The following is a 26,328-nucleotide window of genomic DNA, read 5'->3' as shown; positions in this document are numbered from 1 at the left end:
TTCACCCGAGGATGTCCTATTCCACTTTCACCGTTCTGAACACTTTTACTATTTGATAAGATATCGCGTGACGTGTGGTTCGATAGATCAGAACGTGGTTCAGCGTAAACGTGAACGACGTAGTTTGAAGAACGCGTAAGGAAAAATCAACATTAACTTAAGTATAAGGAACCGAGAAAAAAAAATCGATGAAAAATCAACAGGATTCGAATATAGATACGATAGAGAAAATATTCTATTTTTTTTATCTCGTGATGCTTAGAAAAAGATGCATAGAATGAAATTTAATTACTGTTAATATATTTTTAATACAATTTTATAATATATTTGTGATAAAGTGCGACAACTAAATCGCGACAAACAATGCATTCCATGAAGCGAGTAGCGTTATTGGAATGGTCGAGTAAGATGTGTCGCACAGAACTCGTTAGATGTTTGGCTGTAAATGGCGGACAAAAGCAGCTGGTCAGTTGGTCTCATACGTATGGATGAGAGGAAGACAGTCGGTGCGACAGGAAGCCATCGATACGAGGAAACGACGAGTCGTCAGTGTGTTTCTGGAACTCACGTATTTTACTATTTCGTTTCTTTCGTCTCACGAGTTTACCGGTCTGAGCCACTCGTCGCCACTACATACCTACATTTCCATTGTATCCACTTCGAAGTAAACAGATATTCGTCGAAAAATCGAATCGAAGGTAAACTGTAAATCCGATAAGAGGAAATATATATACGTGGTGTGCAATTTAAAAAAAAAAAAGGTTTCGAAAAAAAAGTTATGTAACATGATATATATTCGTATATATATTTTCGAAAAAGATAAATCTTACGTGACTTGTGGAAATTTTCTTTTTTTCCGTTTAAATTTTTAGGACGATGTTCAATTTCCCAGCATCGCTGGTTTCTTATCTTGTCTCTTTATTTTTTGATTTAGAATGAAATTGAACTTTTTTATAGTCTTCAAGTTCCTTGATAATTCCGGACGCATCGATAGCCGGAAAGTTAGAGAGCCGAGAGATATGCGTGGGTTCCAGGTACCGGAATCGAAGCAAGGCCAAAGAGGACTCGGAAGAGGCACGGAGAGAGGTACGGAGACACCGATATTGGGTTAGTTTTTACGGCTGGTTTCTAGTTTCCACAGTGGTGCAATGAGGCCTGGGTTTCCCGTAGACGAGCACCACGTTCCAGATTGTAGTCGCCGACGCGGTGCCAGAGAAGAATGAAAAAAAAAAAAAAAGAAAGTCATCAATGAGCATGAGCCCTGATCTATAACGTGTACAGATTCTAATTTGAATCTTCCAGACTCGAAAGAATAATTTGCCTCGCGAATAAAATCGTTGAACGATGTAACTGAACAAAGAGACGAACGATTTCGTGTCACCAGTTATCCCTTAAACGCCGTCATTGGCGGAAACATGAAGAAAAACACGGAGGGAAGAGTGCGTAGGATAGAGCGGAGTACAACAGGATGCGAGCGACGCGTTCGATCGGCCACAAATGGGCGGACAAGTTTTTCCGCGATTCTCCTAGAAATAAATATAACGCTCTCCCGATTTATCTTAGCGCGCATCGTTTCTCACGAACGGGTTAACGCGTGCGTGATTGAAAAGTTTCTTCCGATCCGCTCTTTCGAGTCAACCCTTTTGTAAAAGTGGCTGCACGACGAATCGTCGATTCCGAGAGATTGACGAAGGTGAAAAATGGCCGCGTACGTAGATAGGTTAAATCGGCTATAATTTTTCTCGACTCGTTTCGATGAATCCGTAATATCGATATTTGATCGCTAACGGTAAGATGACGCGAGCTCTCATCCCTCCTTTCATTTAACTTTCATTAAGATTGACGGGTATTGACCTTTGTCGAGACCTCTCGTGTCGTCTCTTCGTCTAACGCGTCGATGTAATATTCTCGGATACTTTTCTCACGTTCCGCATCCTTCCTTCCCGATCTCTAAATAAATATTCACGCTGTAAAGAATCGTCGAATACAATTGCACAATCTCGTTTTTAACTCTAGTCAAACGACCCACATTTCACACTTGTCGTTCGTGTTCGATAATTTCGTGCGTACATTGAAAAATCGGTTGGATTATTAAGAAAAGATTAGGTTCTTACACTCTTCGATTACGATTCGTTTAAAGAGAATGAAAAAATTTCGATTTTTCAGGAAATTTCGACACGAAATAGACACTTACCGGTAGAGTCGGTTTTCTTCTACGTTGTGTCGGTAGCTATGTTTCATCGATTTTTTTCTCGACATGTACGTACATCTATACGCAAAAGCAGAAATCTCTTAACGAGAGATTTATGTTATCGACATACTAAATTAATTTTAAATTGATATTCTTCATATAAACCCTCCATTTTTTCTAACCTCTTTCTTCTTGTCGTTCCTCAATTTTGGTTATTTCGTTCTTGCGATTGCAACAATTCACGATTTGAAACTTTCTCTAGACTCGCTTGAAAATCGAATATTTTATCCGAAATGTTCGATCAGATTATTGGTTATGTTATATACCATAGAAAATTGTATCTCTTTTTTCATTGAGTTATTCTGTTTCATTGGAGAAGTTCTAAAAAATCAAAAACGAATCGAAATCGAGGATGAGAATTAAGGCTCATTAATGCCAATAAATCATAACCAAGTACCGTTTCGGCAGCTTTGAGTTCCAAACGAATACTCCCGAGGGCCTTTACTCGCTATAAATTATCCAATGGGCGTGTAATCGATTGCCGTTTCTTTTTCGATCCAATTCAATGCTGTTCAATAAGAAATTTACCGATGCATCGATTACGTGACATATTTTCGGATTACGAATCGATTTTGCGACACGTAAAGTTCGATCAAATCGCAACCCTATGAAATCTAAACTTTATACGAGACACGTGGTAACCGATAATGCGATAATTTATTGATAAACGGAAAATCAACAAAACGTGTGACCGTCAGGTACAATTCATCATACGTAACAAAGTACACACTTATACATAAAGTACGTACGAAAATGATGCTCTGAATCTGTCTCAGATATCATCATTTGTAATTTCGAGTACGTGAGCGATCGCGATACCACGCACAAATCGTCCTTTTTTCGCTATGTAACGTTTGATAAATGATGTATCTCGCGCAAATACAACTCGAATGATACAGGCGGCGACACAATCGCCGTTATTACGATCGCAACCAATTTCAAGAGAATAAAAATGAAACGTACAAAATTCAATTGGATATGGATGACAAACACGATGATCGGTAGATGTAAGACTAGCGTTAATAATACAAAGTTGCAATGGCAACATCTGATTCTTACATTACCGTTTCACATTTTCGTAGAATTATCATTTTACTTATTATGAGTTGCATCGATCGCGCAGAATCGAGAGACAGCAGATAGAAACGTTGATATAACGATACGATAAATACGTTGATCGCATTAATTATTATATGTATATTACGATAAATACTTCTCACGAGCAACATTGTTCTTTCCATGCACATGTATGCTCAAACTACAATCGACTCGTTCGAGTAAACAAGCAGCACCAACTGAAACACTTTTCTACAGATAACGATCAACTGTGTGCAATAATATTCTATCAAAAGTCATTTACATAATCGTGTATATCTTTGAAACAGGTTCGTTGAGCAATTTGTCACGACACGTGACAATATGTTATACTTCACATACGTGTGTATATATATATATATGCATGCGTGTATTGATTTATACGCATTCATTCTGCACGCGCGCTCGTGTCTACGTATACTGGCACATTAGAAATTGGCGCGCGTTCTCGTATCGAAGACGAGACCGTGGCTAAGATCGATAACTCGCGGATCTGCCACGATGAGCTTCTGCGATAACGATCGCGTAATATTACGTGAGTAAAATAATTAAACAACGCATGGAAAACGCATGAAAAATTGTTGAGAGAATTCGATCGAGTGAAATTCTACGCGAATTAAATAAATACATATTATCAAGTAAGCTACGATCGAACCAACCTTCCTCGCATCCTTGTTCTCATCCTATACTTTGATTAACTACCGCGCAGTCCCGCAAATTCGCTCGTATCGTTCGTTTCACGTCTGTTTCTCCTACGCGTAGAACGTGGAACGTCGGATTCCTGTGGGACTTTGGGGGAAGTAGCGTTTAAAAGAAAAATCTTTCTCCACCGGGAACAGTTTTAATTGCCGTTTATCTCGATCGTTGTCACCGAGTTCGTCCGATGTTCGTCCTCCGTCGTGGAGGAGGAAGGTGGCACGGTGAAGCTAGCCAGACCATTCTCGACCAGGCTCATAAGATCATTCTGACGCGCTCGCGCGAGCTTCTCGCTACGCGCTTTTTCCTCCGCTTTCTTCTTCTCGATCGCAGCCTGGCTCGCGCGATTGTTGTTCCTCGTGCTCTCTTGGACGAATTGCTCGAATTTCGACAGCTGCCTCTCGGTCGCGCTTTCGAAGATCTCGTTTCCCTCCACAGGTATACCGTGTTTGCTCACCGTGGGCTTGTAAGTCTTCACCTTCGAATGACCTTGGATGATGAGGTACATCGGGCCACGGATAGGTTTGGCCGGTTGTTTGTAATGGGAGAAAATTGGATCCGTGGTCAAGCTGGGCATGGTAGTGATTCGCGGTGTGGTCGATACGTTTTTTCGGTTCTCTTCCTCCTCTTTTTCCTCCTCCTCCTCCTCTTCCCTCTTTCCCTCCGTGCTCGTTTTCACCGGGGCACGGTCTATCATTTCCGGATGTCGAGTATGCCCAGTGTCGAGAAGAGGCACGGGCGAGTTCTCGGCCGAGGACGAGACGGTAGGCAAGAATGAAGGTGCGGTAGGCGTGGTGAAGATGGACGCGGTGCTGGTGTCCGGAATGCGGGATCGGTGTCGATCGAAATAGTGCTCCTCGCTTTGACCGATCGAGTGCGCGGTCAGAGTGGGGAGTGGCGGCGAGTCGGGCGACATTGCGGGGAAATTGTGCAACTGCGGCGACCGATGCGCCCCCGACTGATGTTCCACGTGATCGATGGTCGATCTCATAGGCGGTGGCGCGTGCATGTGCGTCATCGGTGGGAACATGGGCATCGAGGCTGGAGCGCGGAAACCGACGGTTGGACGCATACCACTGATAACGTGTATCGTTCCATGATTGGGCCTGGTCTGTGGATGCATCATGGAGGAGAGGGGAGCTTGCGGTGGTCCGAACCCGAGCAAAGAGTCGACGGGGCGTCGGGACGAGAATGGAGGAGCCATCGTCGAGTGGAAATGCATCCCGTGCTGTTGAACACCCGACACCATCTTGTTCGGGAATAAAGGCGATTTGGAATTATCCGAGACGATCGAGGATCCCCTGATCGCCGAATTTCGAATCGGTTGAGACTCGACTCTCGACGTTTCCGCCTCCATTGTCGTCGAATTTTCCGGGAGGCTAGAGGTCGCGATTGTCTCCACCGTTGTTGTAACCGCCGGCGTCACCGAGCTCGAAGATGTCGCGTAAGTCGCCTTTTTCTCCGATTGATAATTGGTCGGCATCACCACCGCCACCGGCTCTCTTTTCGTCTCGTGAGTGGCCTCGGTGTCTGCGAGACCGTGAGGCGAATTGGCGACCACGATGTGCATCTTTTCGGACGACGCGATCGGCTCGTTCTCCGCGTTTTCCTTCCCCTCGTTGATTCCCGAGTCGGTCGTCGTAATGGTCGTCATCGAGGTCGTGACAGGGGACGCTGTATCCACACCTTTTTGACCGACCACCACCTCCTCGTTCTCGTTGCTGTCCCCGTCGACTATTATGTTCGCGTTTTGTTCCACGACCACCTCGTGATTCGAGGATTCGGCCGGTTGGTGGTCGATCGATTCGTATTGATCGCGGGAATAATCCGTGGCCTGGCGGACACCGTTCGACGCGGTCGACGTCGACAAGGGGCCGCCACCTGGTGGCCATCCACCGGAAAGAGTTTGGGTCGACTGATATATCAAATTGGACTTTTCCAGGGAGACGGATGGCGTGGTCACGGTTTCGTGCCTGGGTCTGGCGGTGGATTGCGACGACGAAGAAGGCCCGTACACGCTCTTGATCGTCTCCACCTGCGTGGAGATGCTCGGGCTTTTGCTCGGGGGAAATTTCAACTGCGACTTTCCCGGCTGATTGTACGTTTTCGAAGGTGGTGGGAGCGGCGCGTAGAACTGCGCATCTTGAAGCACCGGCCCTTCCTCCGTTTGAGTGTTGAATTGTTGAGTGGGCTCGACGAAGCTCACGATCTTGTCTTTCTGCGCCAACGGTGGGGGGAGCATCATCGTGTAAGGTTTCGTTTTTTGATTGTAGAACGGGCTCGGGTAGTAGCTGGACGGTATCGATTGAATCCTGTTTTGATTCCTGTAGTCGAGGGGCCCGTTCCTAAAGTTGCTCGTCCGCACCAGTTTCGGCGGTTCCGCCCCCGTGCTCCCGGTGAAGTCGTTCCTGTACGAGGAAACGTCCTGGTGACTCGATCTCGTGAATTTCGGCCCGTCCACGAATTTCAAGAATTGCTCCGGTATCTTGGGGCTTGTTTTCTTCGCGGTCACGCCGAGGACGAGGATGTCCCGTTTGGTGGACGGCTCGGTCGTGTGAGAATCCAGCCAATATTGAACCCTGTCCAGCACGGGCGGCACGTAATCGAAGGTAGGATTGTTCTTCAGGGGATCGCCGCGTCCAAGCGGCGTCCACTCGTCGTAATCCATTCTGAGGGAGAACACGCGCGGTTTGCTCTCATTCTGGCCTGGAAAAGAAAAAAAAAGAAACGTTCATTGGCACGAGGTGGTCGAATCAAACTTTTTAAAATTGCTCTTTCAAAATTGTAATTAATCGATTTACGGAAGAGAAAATGAAGACTTTAGACTGGACGAGATAGGATAAGATCGTCGAGCTATTTCTCTTCGGAAGAGAAATAAATCCGCGGCGATAAAATTTCTCTCATCCGTTTCTGCTTGTAACGCAAGTTGATGCGTTTCATATGCGCTCTCGCTGCGTGCATTAACGTACGTCCTACTACGGAAACCCGATGTATACGGAAACGAGAAACGAACAACGATGAAGGAACTTGCGTATATAACGCGCCAGTAGAAAACTCTCGAGCCATCGTTGGGATAAGACGATAATAGGAACGTGACGCGTGAAAAGATAGAAAGGTATTTGCCCTTTCGTCGAATCTTTACAAATGTGTCCCATTGCGTTGAACGAGGCTGGAATTCATCATCCAAGAGTGTCGCGGCGCTGCTGCAGCGTCAGCTTTTTGAACGGGAGTGACACGGTATCCAAAATACGGGAACCAATCTCTTCTCAAATTTCCACGTGAGAAACGGTTAGGGGAGGCGCGGCAAAAGGCGGCACGGGCTGTACAGGTGTAGTAGGATGTATACGCACGAGGGCAAGTGAACGTGTTGTGCGCTGTCCGTTTTCATGAGGGCACACTGCTCCTCCATCCGTTGACAACTGAGCAAAGATTCATTAAGGCTAAGTGCTTGCAGTCCCTGCCGCCGTCGTCGAGACAAGAGGAACGAATTTCTTTCGTGTCCCAGATTTTTCTCTCTCTCTCTCTCTCTCTCTCTCTCTCTCTCTCTCTCTCTCTCTCTCTCTCTCTCTCTCTCTGAGCTTCGAATCGTTCCTATTAAAAGTAATGAATTAATAGCGTACACATCCTTTTACGTTATATCCGTTTTGTGAATCGGGCTTGCTCCTCGTACTCGTTTCCTCGTTCCTCGCCGACACGCAAATTATCGACGTGGTTACATATATATATATATAAATTATATACGTGCACGTCTGTTTGCGCGCCACGTGTATCGCGAGCTCGATCGAATCGATTTGACGATTCGGTATCGTTTCAAACGACGATGATTGATTTCTCTGGTCGCGTTTCTCTCATTGAAAAAAAGAATTACAAAGTAATGGTCGGACAAAGAGGTATACTGTGTCGTCTAACACAAGGCGAGTGTGTACAAGCGTTTTCCTATGTTGCATGTGTATCGATACACGTGAGTGTTCTTTTAGCACCGAGCTGAGTGACCTACTGACCCGCCGCGCACACGCTTAGGCACACGCAGACGTGTACGTAAAATTTCTCGGCGGCGGCGTTTTTTCACTAAATTCAACGTATCTATGGGACATATCGAAATGCCACGGCCGATACGCCAAGTCGTGGAAAAGCAACGATTATCATCGAGCATGTGCTTATCGATCGTGGTGACATCGCCCGCTCGGGACGCACGACCTCTCTCTCTCTCTCTCTCTCTCTCTCTCTCTCTCTCTCTCTCTCTCTCTCTCTCTCTCTCTCTCTCTCTCTCTCTCTCTCTTCTCTCTCCTCTCGAATTGGCGCAATTGGCTCGAGGTTTCGTGGCTCGATCCTCGTGTCGACTTTTTGCATTTTCTGCAGTCCCGTCGATCGAAATGTCCGCAAAGTTGGCCCGCAATGCAACCAAAAAACGTCGATGTATATATATATATATATATATATAATTGATTATATGTAATCTAACTTCGCTGGACGAGATTCTTTGTTTAACGGAGATCGGGTATTTGTAACGTTTGTGCTCTTTCTATTTTCGAAATAAGAGAAAATAAAAAAAAGGGAAAGAAACGGTGGAATAGAAATCGATGACTCACCAGTCTTGTTTTCAAACGTGGAAGAAACACTTTGACAGGAGGAGCAGCAGAACAATCCTGCCAAGAACAACCATTTATACAGATCCGCCGATCTTCCCGCCATTTTCTGAAACAATCAAATTCGGATAAGAGACAGCATGCTGATATATTTGATCAACGCATACATTTGATCACGAGTCGTGCTTGTATACACGTGTACGCATACAAATAAGTACATCGACGCACGAGTGGACGGAGACATCCACTTCTTCCACTCCATTCACGTTCTTCTTCGATATCGTCGTCTATGTGTTTCTTTTCGACGTTACAATTACGACGCGAGATTACACCGATCGATAACACCACGCGTTGAGATAAACGTTGAGCTCACGTGTAAGAAAAAAAGGTTAGGAACGAATTCCTTTATTGAAATATAAAAAAAAAAAAAAAAATCCCCTCTAGTCGTAGAACATTTTAACCAGTGACGAAGAATAGCGGTATTTCCACGTTGGAGGTAGTTCACCACGCTCTCGAGAAGTTTGCATCCAAGTTATTAATGAATTCCGTAAGAAGGAGACCGTAGTGGGCCAGAAAGGACGGTTGAAATTGTAAGGTGCGCGCAGGCGCAGTAGCGCACGCGCGAACCTCGCCTGTGAATTCGGATTCAAAACCATCGAAGGATTCGTCGGTAATACTTTCACCCGAGACATGTGCAAATCACGCTAGCAACGCGCGAACGGTCATCGACCAATCCTCGTGTCTCATCGTTGCATCTATCTAGCTCTAATTTCTTCTCTTTTCCGATATATAGCAATAGCAAGAGTCTAACCTTGAAACATGAATATCCATTGATTATCCGAATTTGTCGAATTTATTTATTTTCAGTCACGATTTAACCAGCTATAATATAGTTTCTTACTAGGAATTAAATACATCGTTCAATGCGGTAAGTATATGAACCATTTATACGTTAATGGTCCAGACCCATATGATATTTGGACGACTAAAGCAATTGCGAGGAATATGTACAAAAGTTAGAGAGAAGCAACGAGAACGAACGATTGCGATCGATTGGTACGTGTTAAAGATTTGAAAATAGGAAAATAGGGATGTTTGCCAATGCGTAAAGTTTTCGGAAAGCTTGCTAGAAGCGGTTTCCATGGTATTTGCACGTGTGATCGTAGTGTATCGAAAGGAGAGGAAAGAGAGAAGAGAGAGAGAGACACGTGGTAACGGTAGACGATGCTTGAGGCGCCGAGCTCCTCTCTCCCTCTCTCTCTCTCTCTCTTCTCTCTCTCTCTCTCTCTCTCTCTCTCTCTCTCTCTCTCTCTTTCCTTCTGCTGGAATAAGATTCCCAAAGAAAGAACGTGGCCAGCATGGACGAACGAGCAAAGAATGCCGCCTTCTGCGATGCCGCCTTCAGATTCGGCGTGATTCGACCTTGAACCTCCGATCGAACGCCACGAACAACGTCCATCTTGAAATTTTCCAACAACGGTACAACAAGGTATCGTGCGTAAAGTTGAACAGGGTTGTTATTTGCCTCGCCAACAAACTTTTCCTTCCTCTACCGAGAACTTGTATGTGTATATGTATATTTATATGTATATATATATACATATAATATATATATATATACACGTGTGTGTTTATGTGTGTGTATGTATACACAATAAGTGTAAAAGATAAATGTAATACTTTCTTAGAAAAGGACGGCCCACCATTTACGTCCATTTACACGATTCTTCTTCCCGTATCGTCTCTCACAACGATATTTATTGTCCGTTTCGCGAGTCGAGCCTCCGTTTAAGTATAATTTATGGACGCGCGAATAGACTGGCTGGAAGCTTATGTAGAAGGAAAACAGAGATAGCAGAGAAAGTAGAGACGTTATGAGATTCCTCGTGAGAAAATATTTTCGAATTGAATCATTCGATTGAACGTATTCGCTATTCGAGAAGAAATGAATTGTTAAAAAATGTTAAATAATAAAATACTTTAGAAATATATTTTTCCCCACTTTGTTTCAACTTCAAATTATTTTCGTGCAAGCAATTACACATTTGATTGCCTATAAAATACGCATAATCGCGAAACGTCGTGTTTATATCTAAATCCTACTATTACGGAGAATAAGCCGCAAACGTACCCGCGTTTTACGTCTTATCGATATCTCGAAAAACGTATTTTAAAAGCTCCATCATTTGAAATCGTACTACCTCTGACCCTAATTGCTCGTTGGATTCCTTGCGATAAAAGAGAGAAAGAGAGGGAGGAAGAGAGCGCAATAAAAAACGCATATTCGCAAACACTTTGATTCGTAAAACATTACCATCAAGATGCGTAATATAAGCGAATTAAGCGGGCTGTTATTTAAGGGACGACGAGAGGAGAGAAATGAAGAGAGGAAAAGAGAAGGGTAGACGAAAACCGGAGCGGGAAGAAACGGTGCGGCACGAACGGCCCTGAGATCGAGGTTGGCTCGCGAGACAGCGTGGCCCCACGGTTTCACTTTATCTCTCTCTTCTGTGGACCACACAAGGTTATACGTGCGCGTGTGGACGTGACTGGGGAAAAAAACTGGCCAAAAAAATTTCCCTCGCCGTGTCGCTGTGTATTAGCAAACGTATACAAACGTAGTATATTGCTCTATTCGTGAATTCGCCGAACTATTGGCCGTTAATTTCAACTTGGTGCGACGAGCAAAAAAGAAAAAAAAAAAAAAAAAGAAAAAGAAAAAAGCCCCCTTTTCGATCGAACGATCGAAAGTGGTAATATCTTTCGATATCGTATATTGGTCGATAAGAGATGGAAGAAATTATCGAGGTTAATAGGCGAGGAAGCGAGCAGCGTGCAACTGGATTGTTCATCGGTGGCGCGAGCCGGCCGGAAGGAAACGGTCGTTTCGGTTTTGCTTTCCACACACGATGCGCGATCCCTTCCTAATTACGATCGCTCGGCAAGCGAGATGTCTAATGGATCCGTGGTGTAAACGATTTGTTGGACAGAGAGGGAAGAATAGAGAGAAGGAACAGCTGTTTTCTTTTCGTCGAAAGGAGAAACGAGACTTTAACGAGACATATGAAGGGGAAGAGAGGGCCGCGAGAGGGAGACGTGGCCCCAAAACGAAACCGGCCTATATTAGCTAAGAAGGCGTATTACGTATGCAGGCCGTTCGATCTCGGTGCCGCTTCTCTTCCCGCGTGCGATGAAATTTTCATGGTGCGCGGGGATATACCCATGCGAAACCGTACCGAAACACTGTCCCACGAATCTTTCCCCGATCCGACTGCGCGGGGACCCATTGCGCGAGCAATAAAAGATCGCAAAAGCGAGAAAAAGTAGTCGGTCGGCAAACTTCGAGACCTTACCGACCCGTCGAGATAAGCCCTCGACAGCTCGATCCGAAAAATCGATCCCGCTTTTGTTCTTGCGTTTCAACGCCGATATCCTTTATTTTTCGCTCAATAATTTTCTCAATAATTTTGCCAATTTTATAATGTAAATTTAGTCGTTGCGTTTAATGAAGTCAAACGTATTTCGATCCGAAAAATCGATCCCGCTCTTGTCCTTGCGTTTAACATCGATATTATCCGTTTTTTTCGCTCGTTTTAAATACCCTTCTTTTTATTGAATTTTATTCGCTGCATTTATTGGATATACGGTAGAATTAAGCGTAGTTCGATTCGAAAAATCGATCCCATTTTTCTCTTTGCGTTTAACACCGATATTATCCGATATTTTTTCGTTCGATAATCTTCTTCTTTTTACCAATTTTACCAAATTCATAAATTTAATCGTTGTATCTATACGATAGAATTAAGCGTAGTTCGATCCCAAAAATCGATCCCACCTTCGTCTTCGCGTTCAACACCGATATTATCCGTTTATCCCTCGATAATTTTCTCCCTTTTAAGAATTTTACGGATCTAGTCCCCGTATTTATCGAACGTACGATGAAATAAACACAAATCCCACTTTCGTCCTTGCGATCGTTGCTCGCCATCATATATCATTTCACAAATTTTGCAAATCTAGTTGTCGCGTTGCGCGTTGACGCGTGCAACGGACGGGATCAAGCAAGCGTGGTGGAAGTTGTCGCACGTTCGTCCGCATCGTTTCGCGTGGAAGGTAATAGGGGCGGGGGGAAGGGAGGGGGCGCGAAGGAGGCAAAAAAAGAAAGGAGGGAGATAGAGAGAGAAGGGAAGAGGCGTATAGATACGTAAAAGAAGAGGTATAGCATGGTAGTTCCGTATTATTCGCCAAGTATTTTCTGTACTTCCGTTCGAATCGTGTCCCGAATAGGGGTCACGCGATTTACATGTGTTCGCTTCCTTACATCGATGAGGATTTCTCCGTTTCTTTTCTAGCTGCTCTTCCCCCTCCTCCCCCTCTGATTAGAGAAATAACGAAAGTTATGGGTTCCCGTGGCCGGCATCGATCCCGTGAAATAAATTACGAGACGTAGCCCAATCTCTACGCCTTCGTTCTCTCTGTCTCTCCTCTCGAGAGATATTTTTTTTCTTATTCTTCGACACTCTAATTTCGAGTGTTTCTTCTCGCTCGCGGTCGTGTTGATTATTTTTAAAAAAAAAACATTTTAATTCTCTTCTTCTTCTTCTTCTTTCCTGCACCGTGAATAATTACAGCATAATAATATTGCATCGAATCGATTAATAAACGATCGATCAAAAAAAAAAAAAAAATGGCGACAAGTGTTTCGTCGAGCCCTCCTCTTATAATATCGAGCCGTATTTTTCCATCCAAGTTATCCTTTATGTGGAACAAGGCGAGGATGAAACTCTTTTTATAACCGAACAATTTACTTGTATTACTTTTTTATTATAATAATGATGATAAGTATGCGAGAATTTTACGATTCCTCCATCCTTTTCATCCACGTCAAGACTTATTTGCATAAACAGTTTTTTTTTTTCCTCGTATGCAGATACAACATCGATACAACGGCGGAGGAAAACGAAACGAAGAAAAGATTAGATGTTGATCATTTCAACTCTGATTGTCAAAAAAAAAAAAAAAAATACGTGACAAAATGGAGGAAAGCTTCTCACGAAATCAATCGTCTCGAAAATCGCACAACCGAACGTATATTTTGTTACGATAAACGCCAATCAACTTCCGTAGTCGAATCGAAGTGTTTCTCGTATCCTTGAACGATTACGATTACGATCTCGTTCCACTCGTCGAGATCGAGTCGAAAAGAATGGAGATGAATTCTCGAGGCAAAAAATCGAGGGGGAAGAAAACATTGGCACTCGATAAAACGCAAACAGATGTACATAATTTCGCGAACAATCCAACGAGATCGAGGATTGGATAGGGAAGCACGGATATCGCGGAATACGAGGGGGGAAAAAGATGGCGACCTAGTTCGAATAGTTTCTATATATATATATATGTGCTATCCGTTTGGGAGCATCCGTTTAGATTGATTCGCATGAAAGAGCTGATTTTAGCAAAAGCTTGCCAAGTACATGTCACAGTTTCTGGCTTCGTTCTTTTTTACGTATTAATAAGAAAGGAAGTTCCGCTCGACGAAAATCTTGCGGGCCAAGGATCATGGCGAGCCTCTCGTCTTTTTCGAGAGAGAGAGAGAGAAAATCGCACCGAAATCGATCGAAATTGTTCGACCGAGGCTTTGTTTTCGAGCGTCGATACGAGCGTGGACGATGTTTTGAGAGAGAGGAGAGGGGGCGCACGCATGGGAGCGATTAATGCCAATCAGGAGGCAATTTCGCGTTCTGAATTCGAGATTTCGTGTTAAACGCGAGAAATCGATAGGCTTGTAAACCGATTAAGGATGCACGAGCAAACAAAACCACGATCCGATGAAATGGTGATTCGTGATTCCTGTCCGATTTCAATGGGCGATAATTGAAATTCTGCGACCAGGCCATTTAGTTTCACGTGTCTAATGCAGCACGAATTTCTTCGAGAATTCGTGACAACTATGCGGAACGAATGGAGCATCATCGAATTCCTCCTATATTCCGCGGCCAACTTCCTCCTCTTTTCCCCCTCCCCTGAAAATATTTTTTCTTTCTTCAGAGAGAGAGAGAGAGAGAGAGAGTGAAGAGCGGAGGCAAACGGAACGAAAATGAAAATTATCTTTTGGGCGAGTAGTTTGGTTGAATAAAATTTCGATGAAAATTTAACAACGTCCTTAAATTAAATTTCCGCAGTTTCGTAATTAACCCAGAATACGAATTCCCAAAGTTATACAGGCAGCAGTACACCGCGGCGTGGCTGTGCGGACCTCTCGTTAATGGGCAACATTAGTGCTCATTTTCCCTCGTGCATATACGAAATACACGTATATTCTGTACGTTATATTCTCTGGAGAAAAGTTTCCATTAAAAAAAAAAAGAAAGAAAAAGAACATTTCACGTTTATTTCTGCCCGACAAATAACGAATTTCCCCCATCTAAACCATAAAAATGTTTCTCTCGTTTTTTTTTTTTTTTTTTTTTACTCACCTCGCAAACTCGAAAAATATTTAGCGCGAAGGAAAACGAGAGAACAATGGGAATAGAATGAGTGAAAAAAAGAAAAACTTACCGCTTTCCGTAGCGAATCCTTTCCTTTTCTCCGATTATTATTAATCCTTTCTTCGTTTGGGGACGATAAATCTGTAAATCTATCGAGATATCCTAAACGAGAAATAACGATGCTTTTTCGTCCACGGGCATAGTTATTTTCTTCCCGTTTCTCGTTTCGTTTGTCCTCCGAACAAAATTGGAACGATAACTTGGACAAGGACGAGGAAAAGTACGTGGACAAGAACTGACGAGGAAGTCTGTTGTAAGAAGTCGAAAAGTGGGAGCGAAACGAAACCGAGGGGAGGACTTGTTGAAAAAAATATTCGAGAGGGTGTCTCGTTTTGACAAGGAAAAAATAGAAAAAAAAAAAGAAAAATGTGGAATAAAGAAAAATACGAGAGAGAGAAAGTGAGCGAGAGAGAGGGGCGCGTTATCTTGCAACGATGCGATGTAAGAACCGAAATAAATCGCGGAAACTCCCCGGTCGAGTCAGTTTGGCGAAAGCTCCGATTCGTTCGAAACGCAGTGGAGAACTGAGCGAAGTGCCGGCCGGTCGAGGAGCCAGGCGGGCTTTTCCAACCGGCTTAACCAATCCCGACTTCTCTCTTGTCCCACGTGCCTCTTTTCCTCTCTCCCTCTCTTTCTCGTTCCATCACCCTCTCACCACCGATCTTCGCCACTCGTCCGCGGAGTTATCGGTCGAAAGAGCGTGGGTTTAGCTACATCCCTCGTATCCCTGCATCTCCCAGCCCCTAACACGCGCCAATTTGTTGCCAACTACTCTACACCAATCTCTTTTTCTCTCTTTCTAATATTTACTTAACTTTGTCTCGACGAATCGGATAATTATATTCTTTTCATTCCTATTCCATTCTTTCTTCGGTTGCGAGTGGAGAAACGAATAAATGTAATTATTCGTAAAATTATACGCTTGAGTCTCTGCTGGTAGTTTTCCAACAAAGGAAGTAAATATCGACGAAAGATTAGATAAGAAGAGTGGAATAAAGAATGAAGAGATATATGGATACTCGCGAAAGGCGAGCATTTAACGCGTGTCTATTCTCGCTAGGATTCTTCGAAGACGTGCTACATTGACAAATACGCGCGCCCGAGTCGATGCAATGTAGCCTCGTTTGCCGTTAATGGGCAAGATATGTTTTCGAATCTAAAACTTAATCCGAGTTCTAGACTCCGGAACGATATCTGGTTGGTTCGGTTTACGCGTGTGTATCAGTATCACAATGCGAAAATCAAATCGCGTCGTTCGATTAAAAATTTGCATCATCGAATGACGATCCATTTAATTGGATCAATTAGACTTTCGCGCAGGAAATAACGCGGTGAAATTCCGCTTCCGAGGAAAGGAAATCCGCGTCGGCTTGATAAATGCGATTCTTCAATTCGAAATTCGATCTTCTTCTGTCTCGTTTCTTACGCATTCTTTTCGACGTCGATTCAAATATTTATAGGGAAATGGAGAAAGAGAGAGAGAGAGAGAGAGAGAGAGAGAGAGAGATGAAAAATAGAACTCGATAAAAGAGAAACGAGAAAAAAAAAGAAACAAAGCTTAGGTCGCGTCTACTTACTTGGTTTGTGCGCCAACCTGCGTCGAGCAAAACGTGATCGAGGCCCCTTACTTTCGAAGTTGACTGCAGAGCATATACGGTTGATCGGCTGCATGTGCTTCGCTCGCTTTCCTAACGACAAGACATGCTTTTACCGACGATCATACTTTTATGTACGCGCGTGACACGCCGTTTTCATTGACGCATTATTGAATTTTTATCGTCGAACGACGGGTATTGTACCTGTGTGTATGAAAAATAAAAGGGTTCGTGTCAAAGATAAAACTTTATCGTTGAAATCGTGAAAATACGCTTCATCGGTAAAGAGAGTAACGACTATTCCCACATCGGAATGAAGTTCGTTTTCGTTTTCGATGTTACGAAGTCTGAAACGAAAGTTAAACGTTTAAGATAAATTTAGCGCGAGTTGACATATTAAATAAATTTGATTAACTTGCTCTCGTTTATATCGCTTCATATCATTGAAATCATATCATTTGTCAAACAAACGTCAATATTCTATTTTGAATAGATAGAAATGTTGTAACGTACAAATATCTGGTTTCATCGTGTTACAGTTAACCTTCTGACGCTTTTCTTATCTTTTCGTATTAATAAGCTTCATCTTTGATCTTCGTTAGATATTCGTTTGAGATAGCGCAACCATTAGATCATTAACGAAGTCGTAAATCGTAGTATACGAAAGAACACGTTCGAGAACCGGAAGTGTAAAGTATACCGAGGCTTCGATCCGATTTTACTTTCACAAGATCGCATTATTTCGATACAGCTCACGCTTCGATCAATTACTTTCATAGAACCAAAATCTGTAATAAATTTATCCTGTCGTATAAATGTTCGGTCCGATTTTATACGTGATACTTTATTTTTATATACTTCCTTTATGTTTCTATAGGGAAAAGAAAGCTATTCACAGATAGATACACAGGTGAAAAGAAGGATAGATTTATGTATGCGAGTTTTCAAAAGAAATTATTTTTCTTAAATAGATAATGTCAAAGTTGCGCGATTATCGACGGTCTCAAAAGAAGATGCCGAAGACATCATGAACGATGTTAACGAGTTTACGAATCTACTGTAATTAATTTACAATGTAAATATCAATTAATTTCTTTAATTAATTTTCTTTTTATAGCGTAAAGATTCATTTAAACATTATTTGTGTAAGTTGTTATTTCGTATATTAGATGAAAAAAAAAAAATCGATAAAAAGTTTAAGTTTCTTCTTTGAAGAGAAATTAGTTATTTTAAGTGTTCGATAGCTTTTAAAGTGCACGACCACACCTTCCATAGATTCTTTTACATACTCGTTGCACTTTCTCCGTTCATTTGTTTTCCAAAAACGTTCGTCCACGCTTATCGACATACTTTCAAGAAGAACTAAATCTATGAGACAATAAACTTTGCAAAATATTTACTACACTTGTCAAATTGTGATAATAAAAATGATACTTAGTACTCTTGAATTCTGAAAAATGAAAAAAGAAATGTAAGAGATAAACGAAACAAAAATTATATAAATCGTATTTTTTCAGATATGCATTTATTTTATTCTTATATATCGAAATAATATTATTACGATAATATTCATAAAAAATGCATCCGTGTATCTTTTGTCTAACTTAAAAAATAAGTTTTATTTGTTACATTTATAACTAAAGTAAAATATATTATGAAAATATTTATATATTATCATAATATATTATGAAAATATAATACATTCAGTCTATAATTTCAAAAATGATCTCTATTATTATTATACGATTAAACATTTACCATTTCATAATGGTAAATGTTTCACAACAAAAAAATCGCTAATACTGAATTCAAGATTTTTCATAGAAAAGATAGAGTTTATTTGGGATATTGTTTACGTTTCTTCATCCATTATAGCTGGATACAATAATCGGATAAAATTAACGGCAGGTACGTTAGAAAAATTTAGTTATAGGCCTTATATAAAATCGAAGATAAAACATAACTATGATACATTCATACATTAAAATAAAATTAGTTAAGTACTGTTGTTTCGAATACAAAATAATTCTAAGAATAAAATAAGTAATTTATGCATGTTATAGGAACAAAATGTTAATAACATCAACTTAGAAATTGTCATAATTTCGTATTAAATACGAAAGTTTATCACAAGTTATTACAAATAAAATGTAAAGAACAAATTCTATTTTACAATAAATAGATAAAATACTTTCATTATAAATAACATTGTCTCTGTATCAATTTCTAATCAAGATTTTTATATATCACGTTATAAACTAGACGCCTCTATAGTGGGAATGTTAAAAAGTCCAGCATCTTTCCAATAATAACGAGGAGGACCAGCAGTAAAGCAATATTTCATAGACAATGGTTTGTCATTTTCAACATAGTACATTAAATAAAAATTACACATTTCATCATTTTTAGTAGCGCCAATATATGTCCAACTATCACGTGTACTTTGCATAGTACAACGGGCTGCTATTTGATCACCCTGACTAGCTGAAACTTTATTATGTACGGGATAAAACATTTGTGGAGTCAAAGGATCTCTTTTGCCTAATTCTATCCAAGTATAATCTGGTTTTACCAAATATCCAGAAACTACTTTTCCAAGAGAATGGGTATGTGTTCTATATGCAATAGGATGAATAGTTTTGTTCTCTTTTATCATACAGGCTGTTTCCATGTATGTTGTTCTTCTAGGTGGTATGATACCTGAAGTTCCCAAAAGAAGAACACCAGCTAATTTATTCAATGGATTTAATGTGTAATATAGAAATACACCAGAATCATCGGTTCTGCCATCTTGAAATTGTGTGATATGAGCATAATGAACTTGTAGAACTAGATATTTAATTGAAGAATCTCCACCAACTTTGAAACCTACTCCTTCTGGTAAAATTAATGTTGGTGCATCTCTAGCCCAAGCATATAATATCTATGAAAATATTAATAAAATCAAATATTAATAATATTTTTTACAAAATCTTATTATTGCTTTTTACGTTTTATTTTTTCACATTACCTACCTGAGAATCTTCTGCACATGGTACCATTGTATCTTTGTTATCATTTATACCATGTACCATTTCTCCACAATCCCATACAGGTTTTGAACTACCAGGTTTTCTACAACCATATAAAAGAATATGATGAGCGGTTTCCATTGTTGCATTTGGTTCGAAACCCGTCAAATAATAATTTTTAGAAGGATCTACTTTAACAGGAGTACACAAATACAATTCTTCCTAAAAATAAGAAAAATAATTTTATTATTTTTTTATTTATTCATTTAATATAAGTTGAGAATTTTATTTAAAAAAAATGTTTATTAAACAATTATATATGTCATTAAACAATTATTTTTTTAAATTATATTTACCCTATTTGGTCTAACATTTGGCATAAGTAACGCATATTTATTTACGCTATTACACTCTATAAATTTAAATAAAATCGAAAACAAAATATAAATCGCGAAATCTTTTTTCATTTTTTTATTAATATTTATAAACATTTTATGAATTATCTTATAAATATCTTAAAAATTTACATAAATCTGTTAAATGTTACAAATCGATATTACACAGTTCACGCACAAACTCTGACGTAGATAAGCATTTATAAGCGCCATCTACCAAGAGCACAGTAATTTATTGCATATAAAATTTGTTGATAAAAATTTTTCAATATAATTAATATTTCTATTAAATAATTTAAATAAATTATCATAAAAACATGATTTGATATGTATATACTGTCTGTCATTGAACAGATGATTAGAATTAGATATTGTAAATTAGATATTTATTTATCGTAATTTGAATTTCATTCACGAGGACGAAATCGAAGTAAAATAGATGTATAAATATTATTTGTGTGAATTTAAAAATGTCCAATTTTAAATATTATAATTGATTGCTTTTTGTTTAGTTAACTTTCACGAATATTGGTATATTATGATAAATAAATTTATCTTTATCTTTTATTAATATATATGTCACGAATTTGATCTGTAAGCCATTCTATGCCTAATTGTAAGCCTTCTCCAGTAATTGCATTTGTTGCTCGTATATGCCAAGGTTTATTTTGTATACGATCAAGACCAAGCCCAGCAACAAGTTTAACAGTGGTTAGAGAATCAGGCAAATCCATTTTATTAGCCAAAAAGAGAATCGGTATTTTACGACCTAAAATATTTAGCAAAGAAAATTTAATTTTTAGAAGATATCTAATAAAGAACAACAAGAAAATAATTTGTACCAGCTATATCTGGATGTTGAAGAAGCATATCTAATTCTTCTTTAACAACAACCAATCGTAATTTGTCACTACTATCAATTATAAAAATAATACCATGGCAATCTTTATAATAGTGTTCCCATAATGATCTATGACGATCATGTCCTGACATATCGAATGCTGTGAAACTAACATTTTTAACTGAAAAAAAATGTTAAAAAATTTGCAATGCAATTAAATTTGTTATCAATATTGGTATATACGATGATTTTAAAATTATATGTATTTAATGTTTTTTACTATATAAATCGATACCTGTTCCTTCATTATTTCTTCATATATTAAAATGAATGAGAACCACTGAATATACATATAATAAATACAATATATTGGCGGGATAAGATTTAAAAGAAATAATTAATTTGAAAAAAAATTTTTTACAAATATGGAGATGTGTGATGTTTTACAGAACGTTATTAATAATGAAAAAGATTTAGAAGAAAAGCAAGGTATAATAAATCATTAAATAATAAATCATTAAGAAAATCTAACCCTAAATTAATTGTTATAAAGATAATCTTAATTATTATAAAGAATTATTTTATTTTAGTACCTGTAAGTGAAGTGAAAAACAGATTAAAAAAACAAATAGAACAATTGAAATCTATAATTTTACAAATTGAGTGGAGTTTGGATATATTAAAATTTAAAAATACTAAATGTATTTTTCGTTCAAATCTTGCTAATAATTTAAGTGACAATAAAATTCCAAATGTCAATTTACAATTGAAATCCGAATTATATCGATATTCTGGTTTTTACTGTGTCAAGTTTTCAGAAGAAGAATATATATTTAATTTTTCACCTTTAAATAAGTATGACAGAAAAAATATTTTTGCTGTACAAATATTAAATGATCAAAAAAAAGGAATTTTAGGAAAATGGATAATGCCAATGAGTATTGATTTAAATGATTTAACATCTGATTTTCCTATCACTGAGTTAAGAAAAATACCACATTTCTTAAAAATTTGTAAACAACATATAGATTCTTATTTTATACGACAAACACAATATAATGCATTGATGGTATATATATATATATATATTTTTTCTTAATTTATTTTTCTATATAAAAAAATACAGAATTAAATACAAATTTTAATGTTTAGGATATTGTTTCTCACACGAAAAATAGTAATTTACAATCTAATTTAGGATATACGCAAATTAGCTTAGAACTGATGGGCCTATATTATAAAAATACTGATTCATACATAAATATAATTATATATCTCTTATATAATATCAGTGAAGCTAGACCACATAAAATTGAAGTAAATTCAATAACACAAGATGAATTAGACCAAAATATAAAAAAGCATTTACAAAAATCTTTGGTATGTTTTAAACAATTTGATTTGCATAAAGCATTTGAGAATATGTTAAATTTGGAAGCATTTAAATGGACAAAAGAAAATACTGAAGACAGTCCATTGGAAGTTAATGTAAGTAAAAGTTTTAAATTCTTTAAGCAAGCATGAATCTATTCAAAACATTATTTTTATTTTCAGAATTTAAGTAATTCAGATGAAGAAGGATTTTTAGGCATATATTCAATTACACAAAAGAAATCTTTGATACATAAAAGAAGAAAAAAGAGAAAAAAACAAATAGAGGAAGAAAATTTCAATAACATTTTAAATTTATATAAAAAAAGTAAAGAAAATCCTATTCAAAATAAAGAGCAAATATCACAAAATATTAAACAACGAAATATCGATGTCATAAAATTGACACCAAAATTAACTCACTTTAAAGAAAAAAGATTAAAACAGACAAAATTGAAATTTCATTTGAATGATTCAGAAAATGAATCTTCTGATACAATTGCATTTAAACATATAAATAAAAAACTAATTAAACCATTAACTAGTACTCCAATACATCAAAATAAACAAAATTCTTCTGACTCCATCACATCAACTAGTATTAGTGATATTACAATAACTAAAAATAATTCAGATATTGATAGAAAATGAAAGAAATCGATTTTAGAATACACTTAGAAAATTATTGAAAAACAAAATAAGAGAAAAAAAATCATTTGTTTAAACTTAATTAAACTTAAAAAAACAAACTATAATTAATAAAAAAATTAAAAAAGAAAAAGATTAAAAAACTAAAGTGTGTAATATAAATATTCAATAATTTCTTAATTAATTGTAATGTATTGTATGTTTCATATAACATTTATACATATATATATATAAATTGTTTCAAAATAAATCTTGTCTTTAATTTAATATATTTGTTTTATTGTATTAAATAACAATTGGTGCTTGAACAGATCAGCAAGTGCAAATAATAAAGTAGAAATACTGTTTTAAGCACGTCAATTCAACATCGAATGTTGTTCACTTGTCATTATTTAACTTACATGAAAATTTTTCAACATTATACCCAACAGTAGGTACTATGTCTATGCAACGGTCATCCTCGCGTTTGAAATTATTTATGACCGTCGACTTACCACTATTGTTAAGGCCCACTACTAAAACGTTTACTTCTTTTTTCTTAAGACCTAAAAGATTCGCTAAACGATCAAATAGTCCCATTTTCTGTACTTTCTTCAAAGTTCGTTACGTGTTTATCGAATATCAATAATATACGCTATAATACTGACTACTATGAAGATAATGCATTTAAAAATATGAAATATAATTATTTTTCTCCCATTACTTATATTTAATTTACTAATATATACTAATGTGTTCTTTAACATTTTAATATTTTAAATAGAATTGATGAAAATATCGTAATTTTAAATGTACTTTTTATAGCTTTATCTTAAATATAAATTTTTATTTGATTTAGATTGAGAACTACTGAGCACATGCTTTTGTATTTTGTGACAGTAATGTTCGTAACGTTAAATTTGTGAATAATTCGAAGTATTATTTTACTAATTTGTTTTTTAATTTTTTCTTGTGAAATAAGAAAATACTGAAAAATGGTAAATTAAAAAAAAAAATACATTAATTTATATTCATATTTTAGGTTATATTTATGTTCTTACGAAATAAATATTTTTTCAGCCTAAGGGGAAAACGAAGAAATTTATTGATAAAAAAAATTCAGTAACATTTCATTTAGTTCATCGTTCTCAAAGAGATCCATTAATTGCTGATGAAACTGCACCACAACGCGTGCTTGTTCCTGTTGGAGATACACAAGCTGCTAAATTTGAAAAAAAAAAGTTAGATGATAGTAAACGAAAGGAAGAACAAAGAAAATATGGCATATATTTTGATGATGATTATGATTATTTGCAACATCTTAAAGATGTTAATACTTTAACAGCTGAATGGGAACGTGTAGATTCTACAACTTCAAAAATAAATGAATCGCATAATACACCTAAAATTAATTTACCATCTTCTGTATTTGCTTCAAATGTTGAAGAAAAAGTTGGGCTTTTAAATAAAGCAGCTCCAGTTTCAGGATTACAATTAGATTTAGATCCAGATATAGTTGCAGCTATGGATGATGATTTTGATTATGATGATCCAGAAAATCAGTTGGAAGATAATTTTATGGAATTGGCTAATACAAACAATTGTGATATTTTAGAAGAAGAATATGGTATGTATTTATAAAAATATTATTGTAAAACTCCTTTATTAATAATTTAAAAATATGGTTGTATGAATCAGATGAAGCATCCGATATTTCATCAGAAAGACATATGGAATTATCAGATGAAGAAGAAGATGAAGTATATAGTTTAAATGGACCTCAATATACTTTTAAAGAAGAAGAAACAAAATCCCGTTTTACAGAATATTCAATGAGTAGCAGTGTGATTAGAAGAAATGAACAATTAACATTTCTTGATGACAAATTTGAAAAAGTAAATATTTATTATATCATTTTTATTACATTATAAATTTTTACATGAAATATATTATTATTTTTATAGATGTATACTGCATATGATGATAATGAAATTGGTGCATTAGATTGTGATGAAATCGAAGGACATATTGCCCCAAATTCAGATTTAATTCTTCAATGTGCAACAGAATTTGAAAAAAAGAAAAATGAAAATGTAAGTTAAATTTGAGATGTATATTTAAGATAATATATTTAATGGAAAAAATTAAATGTGATTTTATTTTAATAGGCTGATAATGTTGCACAATTGATGAAAGATAAAATGAAAATTTTAGAAAATGAGTATTCAAGTTCTGAAGATGAAGACAGTTTGGAAGAACTTATTGTTAATGCAAGAGAAAAAGATAAATGGGATTGTGAAAGTATTATTAGTACTTATAGTAATATTTACAATCATCCAAAATTAATTTCTGAACCTAAGGTTATTTAAGAATAAATGTTTATCTATATATTTTTTATTTCTTTTTTTCATGTAAATTTACAATATAAAAATATTTTTATAGCATCCACAAAAGATCAAAATCAATCCAAAAACTGGTATACCAAAAAATATTCTAGATGGATCTTCTGAAAAATTAACTGCAAAAACATTGGCTCAATTTGATCAACAAAATGAATATTGTAAATCAAAATATTCTCAGTCTATTGCAGAAACTATGAGATCTACCTTAAGTACATTGAGTATAAGATCTAAAAATGAAACTCCCGAGGAAAGAAGACAAAGAAAGAAAGCACTTAAAGAATATAGAAAAGTAAAGTTATTTTATTATGTACATGCAATTGTATATATATAAATGTAAAATTACTATGTTGTTACTTTTAGGAAAGACGAATAGAACGGAAAGCTAATAGTGAAGCATTTAAGGAAGAAAAGAAACGCCAAGAAAAAATTTTATTAAACAACAGGCAAAATATTCAAGGAAATAAAATATTTTAAAATAAATAAATTTCGTTATATACTCCCAAAAATAAAATTGTATTTTTTTTTTAATTTTAAAATGTTAATGTTTTTCCTAAATAATAGTATTTATAATATATATACATCATATTTTCAAATATTTAAAAATCGTCATTATCTCTTGATCGCATAAATTTTGCAAAGCAAATATAGAAAAAAAAGAAAAATAAAAACAAGTTAAAAATATTGGAATCAATGTCATCTTCAGTATGCTCTGTTTCATAGATTAAACAGATGTAGAAACGATAGAAAATAGGAGAAGAAAAGAGTATAAAGATATGTATCATTATCGTCATTTTTTAAATATCAAAAATAGTTAAGAGATGGTATTATTCCTCAATTCTTATTTAGATCCTCTACCTTATCTTATCTTATCTTTAAAGAAATATCTTTACTACTCAAAAGATGGCAT

General features: G+C 37.1%; 5 protein-coding genes and 1 long non-coding RNA gene across 17 annotated transcripts; 3 read left to right on the top strand and 3 right to left on the bottom strand.

Annotated features, from left to right (window-relative positions):
- Positions 1-278: 278 nt before the first annotated feature.
- Positions 279-15,847, bottom strand: LOC100867877 (uncharacterized). 11 transcript variants are annotated; one of them, XR_015290839.1, is made up of 7 exons: positions 3,465-3,999; positions 2,649-2,759; positions 2,374-2,572; positions 2,195-2,269; positions 831-1,155; positions 638-703; positions 279-557 (listed from the first exon to the last, which is right to left on the bottom strand). XR_015290839.1 is itself a non-coding variant. In XM_086903780.1 (6 exons), exons 2-3 carry the CDS (start codon positions 8,732-8,734, stop codon positions 4,188-4,190), a joined length of 2,664 nt encoding a protein of 887 aa, XP_086759906.1. In that variant the 5' UTR covers positions 8,735-8,737; positions 15,190-15,847; the 3' UTR covers positions 279-576; positions 638-703; positions 831-1,155; positions 4,006-4,187. The 11 variants fall into 11 exon arrangements, 3 of the variants coding, with proteins under 3 accessions (XP_086759906.1, XP_086759904.1, XP_086759905.1); XR_015290837.1 differs by having other exon boundaries at positions 2,649-3,999; XR_015290840.1 differs by lacking the exon at positions 2,649-2,759.
- A 1,292-nt stretch (positions 15,848-17,139) lies between these two features.
- Positions 17,140-17,849, top strand: LOC147658214 (uncharacterized). The gene is made up of 3 exons (XR_015290836.1): positions 17,140-17,564; positions 17,652-17,684; positions 17,746-17,849. It is a non-coding gene; the product is annotated as an uncharacterized LOC147658214 (long non-coding RNA).
- Positions 17,850-18,588: 739 nt separating this feature from the next.
- Phm (Peptidylglycine-alpha-hydroxylating monooxygenase) lies at positions 18,589-20,398 on the bottom strand. The gene is made up of 3 exons (XM_003689913.4): positions 20,142-20,398; positions 19,789-20,007; positions 18,589-19,697 (listed from the first exon to the last, which is right to left on the bottom strand). Exons 1-3 carry the CDS (start codon positions 20,274-20,276, stop codon positions 19,026-19,028), a joined length of 1,026 nt encoding a protein of 341 aa, XP_003689961.1. The 5' UTR covers positions 20,277-20,398; the 3' UTR covers positions 18,589-19,025.
- Arl6 (ADP ribosylation factor-like 6) lies at positions 20,230-23,693 on the bottom strand. Of its 2 annotated transcripts, none has more exons than XM_012486614.3 (3): positions 23,535-23,693; positions 21,023-21,202; positions 20,230-20,949 (listed from the first exon to the last, which is right to left on the bottom strand). In XM_012486614.3, the coding sequence occupies exons 1-3, from the start codon at positions 23,617-23,619 to the stop codon at positions 20,738-20,740; spliced, it is 477 nt and encodes a 158-aa protein (XP_012342068.1). In that variant the 5' UTR covers positions 23,620-23,693; the 3' UTR covers positions 20,230-20,737. The 2 variants fall into 2 exon arrangements, with proteins under 2 accessions (XP_012342068.1, XP_003689963.1); XM_003689915.4 differs by having other exon boundaries at positions 23,442-23,619.
- Positions 21,105-23,307, top strand: LOC105735453 (uncharacterized). The gene is made up of 4 exons (XM_012486594.3): positions 21,105-21,510; positions 21,612-22,090; positions 22,174-22,509; positions 22,576-23,307. Exons 1-4 carry the CDS (start codon positions 21,447-21,449, stop codon positions 23,041-23,043), a joined length of 1,347 nt encoding a protein of 448 aa, XP_012342048.2. The 5' UTR covers positions 21,105-21,446; the 3' UTR covers positions 23,044-23,307.
- LTV1 (LTV1 ribosome biogenesis factor) lies at positions 23,512-25,932 on the top strand. Its single transcript, XM_012486581.3, has 8 exons — positions 23,512-23,638; positions 23,879-24,017; positions 24,100-24,646; positions 24,718-24,914; positions 24,984-25,112; positions 25,188-25,379; positions 25,462-25,710; positions 25,782-25,932. The coding sequence occupies exons 2-8, from the start codon at positions 24,015-24,017 to the stop codon at positions 25,893-25,895; spliced, it is 1,431 nt and encodes a 476-aa protein (XP_012342035.2). The 5' UTR covers positions 23,512-23,638; positions 23,879-24,014; the 3' UTR covers positions 25,896-25,932.
- The last annotated feature ends 396 nt before the right edge of the window (positions 25,933-26,328 follow it).

Source organism: Apis florea, unplaced genomic scaffold (assembly GCF_048593485.1).
Source record: "Apis florea isolate Af1SG1 unplaced genomic scaffold, ASM4859348v1 contig_2293_pilon, whole genome shotgun sequence".
NCBI classification, from domain to species: Eukaryota; Metazoa; Arthropoda; class Insecta; order Hymenoptera; family Apidae; genus Apis; species Apis florea.
This window is presented reverse-complemented; position numbering and strand designations above follow the sequence as displayed.